Source organism: Halichoerus grypus, chromosome 8, assembly GCF_964656455.1.
Source record: "Halichoerus grypus chromosome 8, mHalGry1.hap1.1, whole genome shotgun sequence".
NCBI lineage: Eukaryota > Metazoa > Chordata > Mammalia > Carnivora > Phocidae > Halichoerus > Halichoerus grypus.
In genome coordinates, this window is record NC_135719.1 from 79261035 (window position 1) to 79267034 (window position 6000).

General features: G+C 38.7%; 1 protein-coding gene across 1 annotated transcript; it reads right to left on the reverse strand.

Moving 5' to 3' along the window:
• Positions 1-3412: 3412 nt before the first annotated feature.
• OR6S1 (olfactory receptor family 6 subfamily S member 1) lies at positions 3413-4408 on the reverse strand. Its single transcript, XM_036118047.2, has one exon. It carries the CDS (start codon positions 4406-4408, stop codon positions 3413-3415), a length of 996 nt encoding a protein of 331 aa, XP_035973940.1.
• Positions 4409-6000: the final 1592 nt, after the last annotated feature.

Below are 6000 nucleotides of genomic sequence, written 5' to 3' on the forward strand. Positions count from 1 at the left end.
TATTAACTGAGAATAATGCTTATATTAATGTATTAGCTTGCAGTTTCCCAGATGAGACAAATATTTGTAAAGTTTTTTCATAATACTTATTTTTTATTAAGTTTTTATTTTAATTCTAATACAGTTAACCTATAGTGTTATAGTAGTTTCAGATTTACAATACAGTGATTCAACAATTCCATACATCACCCATTGCTCATCACAAGTGCCCTCCTTAATCCCCATCACCTATTTCACCCACCCCCCAGCCCACTCCCCTCTGATAACCCCAGATGACACAAATTTTGTGTATGAAGGCAGAGCTTCAGTTAAGAATTCTCAAAGATGACTTTTTCCTAGAAGCAGACAAATGTGTTGATTGCTGCAAGGGAAATTTTTTTCTCATCTGATGTTTCACTGATAATAACCCTCTAAGTGTTCTAGCTGTATGTGAGAGGTTCAGCTTCGAATAGTCACTGGAATAAGCCTAATGTGGGAATGAGTACTAACACTCAAACTGCTGGTTACTTGAGTTTAGCATCTCTCTCAGGGCAGTGACTATCATCTGTTCATGAGTCTTTAATTCATTCAACAAATATTTCCTGGGCACATCCTATGGACCAGGCTCTGTTCTAGGTGTTTGAAACGCATTCTTATTTTCAGCTTCCTCTTAATTTGTGAATTCTAGGAATAACTTTACAATTAGCTAATATTTAACAGCTTTATTGAAGAGGATACACCTGCAAAACAGAACAAAGTAGCTGGAAATGTGGCGAGAAAACCAGGCAAATGCAGTCCCAGGGAACCAAAGAACAAAACTATTTTAAATAAGAGTCCGAGATCAGTTGTGTGAAGTGCTGCTGACATTCAGATGAAGAGTAAACAATTCCTTATGGAACAGGAACTTGTAAAATAAGATTGAAAAAATAAAATTGCAAAAAAAAAAAAAGGAAAGAAAAAAGAAAATTGCAGATTGCTTCCTAGTACAATTTTTATTGTGATATTTCCATTCCTAATCACATTCAATTACCTAATATTTGCTCTTATGCTCTATTAGTAAAAATGTCATTTTGTCAGACCCACTTTTAAATTTTACAGTGGTCTTATTATATTTTGACCTACAGTCATATATATATATACATATATAATCTTTATTTTATTTTATATATTAATATAACTATATATTATATATTAATAGAATTAATAGAATTAATAGAATTTTATTATATATTATAACATCTATATTTATATAGTCTGTGAGTTCCTTGGCAGCAGGGACCATGCGTGTGTATCTCTCCTTACCAACTTATTTCTCAGAACATGGTACTCGATAAACTTTTATTGAATTGAGTCCCAAGTAATTTCCCACAAATAAATAATTTTGAAAATAGATAGTTTAGTGTGCTTTATTGCCAAAATATGGCAGTGGTTCTTTCCAAAAATATTATAAACTGTTATATGAATTCTTCTCCTTGGCCAGTGTCTGGGATTGGCTTCAGATTTTTAGGCTCTGTGAAAGTAGGGAGTTTTTAACTTTTTGGGCAGCACTCCTAGGTCACCCCAGAAGAATTCTTTTTCCCTTTCAAACCACTGGTCATTCCTTCCATTCCTTTAGTTTTCACTCAGAAATATTTTGGGGATTGAAATATTTAGTGTGTGTGTGTATTATTAATAGAATTTGATGAAAGCGTTACTATTTCCAGTGCCCGCTGAAGCTTTATGGCCGTCTCTCTGCATGCTAATACTCAGCTTGCCAATTTTGCAGCAGTATTTTGAGGTTGATGTGCTTTCCGTACTTGTATATATATAAGCATTGTCTCTATGTATACAAACAGACTCTAACATGGGATCAATCCCCATTTAATGGGTGATAGCCTCTGAAAACTTCTCTAACAAGAAAATACTAGAGAGGGTAAATCAATTTTCATGTGATTTCCAATGTTGTTTTGTAAACCCCCTTGTCATCCCTATTCCTTTGAATTATTATTTATCTCTCAGTCTTCCTCTCTAAAATCAAGGCTGCTTGAGGTGAGGAACCATTTCTTGTTCATCTTAGCATATATCAGAGTATCCAACAAAGATGCTTCACAGACCTTTGCTGAACAAATGAATAAATAAATGGAAAGAAGTGAATGAACAAATAAATGAATTTTTGTCCAAGATGTCCAAAGGCACCACAAATAGGAATCCTCACTCCCTTTCAAATTCAGTGAGGAACATAAAACGTACCACAAAGTCTGGTTCCTGGTTGGTACAACAACAGCTGGCATTCGTAATTCTTTGATATTAAAGGTCCTTGTCCCAATTCCAATTTTACTAAAAACAAAACAAAATTGAACACAACAGATATAAGAATGTAAAAAGTGGACAAATGAAAGGGACGTAATCCAGTGAAAAAATGATTGATGTCTTTAATTCATCTTTGTAATACAGTACAAATTAGAAAACCACATTAAATGCTCTTATTTGTGAATTTTCTCTTGGATCTGCTTTTGCAAAGACACCTGGGATTACTGTGGAGAAGTGAATAAGTCCCTTATTCAATTTGCTTTACCTCATTTCCACCTGACAGTAAATGCAATGTCTTTGATGAAGTGTATATAAAAATACACAGATAATCCATTTTAAAATTTTTATTTATTTTTAAGATTATAAGGACATTTTTCTTAAGATTCTTGATTTTCATAAACAACTGAAAGACTCTACTGAGAACTTTAATCAGTTTTTAACTTTTGGCAAAGGTCACAAATAGATCTCTCAAAGAATTGGATTAAAACTGTGGATCTTTGGGGCACTTGGGTGGCTCAGTTGTTAAGTGTCTGCCTTTGTCTCAGGTCATGATCCCAGGGTCCTGGGATTGAGCCCTACACTGGGGCTCCCTGGTTGGCGGGAAGCCTGTTTCTCCCTCTCCCACTCCCCCTGCTTGTGTTCCCTCTCTTGCTGTGTCTCTTTCTGTCAAATAAATAAATAAAATCTTAAAAAAAAAAAAAAAAAAACCACAAAAAAACCCTGTGGATCCTCTTCCCAGACAAATGCATATAAGGTCAAACACATAAAATTTACATACTAATGGGGCTTATAAATTTTCTTTTTTTTTTAACCTTCAAATTTTATTTAAATTCTAGTTAGGCAATAAGTTTTCTGAAGCCCATCCTTAGACTCCTTGGTGACTATGGACTCTTAGGTTAAGATCTCACAGATTGGAGGATCTTATGATGTAATAATAGTATTGATTATGATGTATCAATAATAATAATATGGCTTTATAGATGATATAGATTCAAGGAATTTTGCTTGAAAGAGAAGGGCAGCCTTGATGACTTTGAAGTTCTTTCGTGGTTCCAAAATTTGGCCATTTGGTGATGTCCATGATGACCATAGGAAAGAGAGAGAAGACTTGGACTCAAGACTGGTTATTACACTCCCTTCACTTTCACTTCACTGTCTTCCTATTGAAACTCTTAGCAAGTAGAAGATCCCCCAAAAAGCCTGCTCCCACCTTCCTAAACATATCTTTCAAAGCTTCCTTGATGCGCTCATTGCTTAAGGCATAAATGAATGGATTCAGCAGTGGTGTCACAAATGTTGTTACCACGGTCACTGCCCAGTTAGTATCCACAAAGCCACTCTGTGATGGTCGCACATAGAGAAAAATGGCACTTCCATAGAAGAGAGTCACCACTATCAAGTGGGAGGTACAGGTAGAGAAGGCCTTCTGACGGCCTGAAACAGAGGGGATGCGCAGGACAACCAGAACCATGTGGCCATAGGACACAGCAGTAATCATCAGTGAGGATACAATGACAAGAGAGGCCAGTACAAAGTCAGTTTTCTCCAACTTCTTGGTGTCGGTGCATGCCAGGCGGAGCAGTGGGCCACTGTCACGGAAGAAGTGCTGTACCACAGCATCCTGTTCACAGAAAGGAAGTAAGGCCACAGCGACTGTGGGGCCAAGCACAGGGAAAAGTCCCCCCATCCAGCAGGCCAAGACCACCCGAGAGCACACAGTGCCCTTCATGAGCAAGGGGTAGTGCAGAGGGTGACAGATGGCCGGGTAGCGATCCACAGACATGACAGCCAACAGCAGGAACTCAGAGGCCCCAAGAAAGAAGTAGAAATAGAATTGAGTAATACAGGCAGCAAAGGAAATAGTGTGTTGCCTTGAGAGGAAATTGCTCAGCATCTTGGGAATGATGACGGAAGTGAGCAAGATCTCTAGGCAGGACAGGTTACCCAGAAAGAAGTACATGGGAGTCTGCAGGCGAGTATCAGCTCCTACCACCCCAACAATCAGCACGTTGCCTGTTAGAGTCAGCAGATAGACAAGAAGGAAGACAGAAAACAGTTCTGCTTTTGTGCTGTTGAGATTCGGGAAACCTGCCAAGATGAACTCAGTCACACCACTGCTCTGGTTCTCGCCCAGAGCCATTATCTTTCCCGCCCGTGGGACAACAGGAACATGATCCTGGTGAGGACATGTCTTCTCCAGAACAATCCTGAAACTTATTTTATCCTGATATGGCACACATATCCCCACTTTCTCCAACCCCTGTTAAGATTTGAAGAACCTGAGGTCCTCATCTAATTACTTTTAAAGCTGGAGAAGATTTTCCAGACAAGGTAGCTAACACTTAGGTATGAAAATGCCAGGAGCCTCCATTCTCAGATCCTAAATGGCGATGCCTCATTGTTATAATAATGAGATCATTGACCATCTGAGTTGGACAAAAATATCGAAAAAAATGATTTCATGAAGAATATGATTCCCATTCCACCAGGATCAGGACTTAAGCAGACTGCATAGCTTTGAATCCCATCATCTCCATTTTCTAGCCAAGTAGCCTTGGAAGAGTTGTTTAATCACCCCTGTGCTCCTTGATCATGAAATGCTGTGAGAAGCAAGTGAAATAAGAGTGCAAAGCATTCAAAAGAGTTTCTAGCACTTAGCTGACAAACGATGTGGTAGAGAAAGCTCTATAAGTTAGGGCACCAGACTCTAGATTTGGCTTGCCATTTCCCTTGGAAGGGGATCAACGCATCCAGCTTATTTGTCCTTCAACTGCTCGGCTATGGAATGGGTCATAGGACTCTAGGTCATTAGTACAGCTATTATATAAAATTACCTTTTTCATGGAGAATTTCCCCAGCAACCTAAGGGCCTAATTGAACTCAGCTTGTCATAAAATGCTTGCTTATCTAAAGCAAGTTATGTTATATTTAAAAGGGAGAATAGGGCTAAACTACACTGAATCATTTGATCAGGTATCCACATCTATTTATTTAATGTCAATGTTAAGCCATGTATTCTGGGGACTATTAGGATGAGTTTCCTTTTTTTTTTAAGATTTATTATTTATTTAGAGAGAGAAAGAGTGCGTGCCTGGGCAGGGGGAGGGGCAGAGGGAGAGGGATAGAAGCAGACACCCCGCTAAGTGCAGAGCCAGACTTGGGGCTTGATCTCAAGACCTGAGATCATAACCCTGAGATTATGACCTGAGCCGAAGTCAAGAGTCAGGCACTTAACCGACTGAGCCACCCAGGCGCCCCTAGGATGAGTTTCTTATGCTCTTTCAGTCCATGATACCAAGCCAACACCCTTTCACAAACCTGGGCTCTATTAGATGACTTGCCAGAGATAGAATCAGGAATTCCTGGTAATTACTCACAAAATCAGAAATGAAGTCCTTAATATTTGATTCAAATCCTTCCAGTTTTGAAGACCATCACCAGTTATAAGAATCAAATCAATGATATTCTGAAACTTGGTTTAAAAAAATGCCTCAGTTATTAGAATACTGATCACCTTTAGCCAGGCAAAGCATGAGAATTGACCTTAAGGCCTTGGTTCTCAGCCCTATTTTTCTCTGGCACACTTTAGAAGTCTTTGTTCCCAGCAGACAGTAACCTCTTTACTTACAGTGTCTCAACAGTGGGTCCCACGTGAGTAGGAACATTTTTGTACCTTTGTCTAGGACAAAGCAATTTTGTGGTCTTTCTCCCTAGGGATTCCATTCAGAGCCT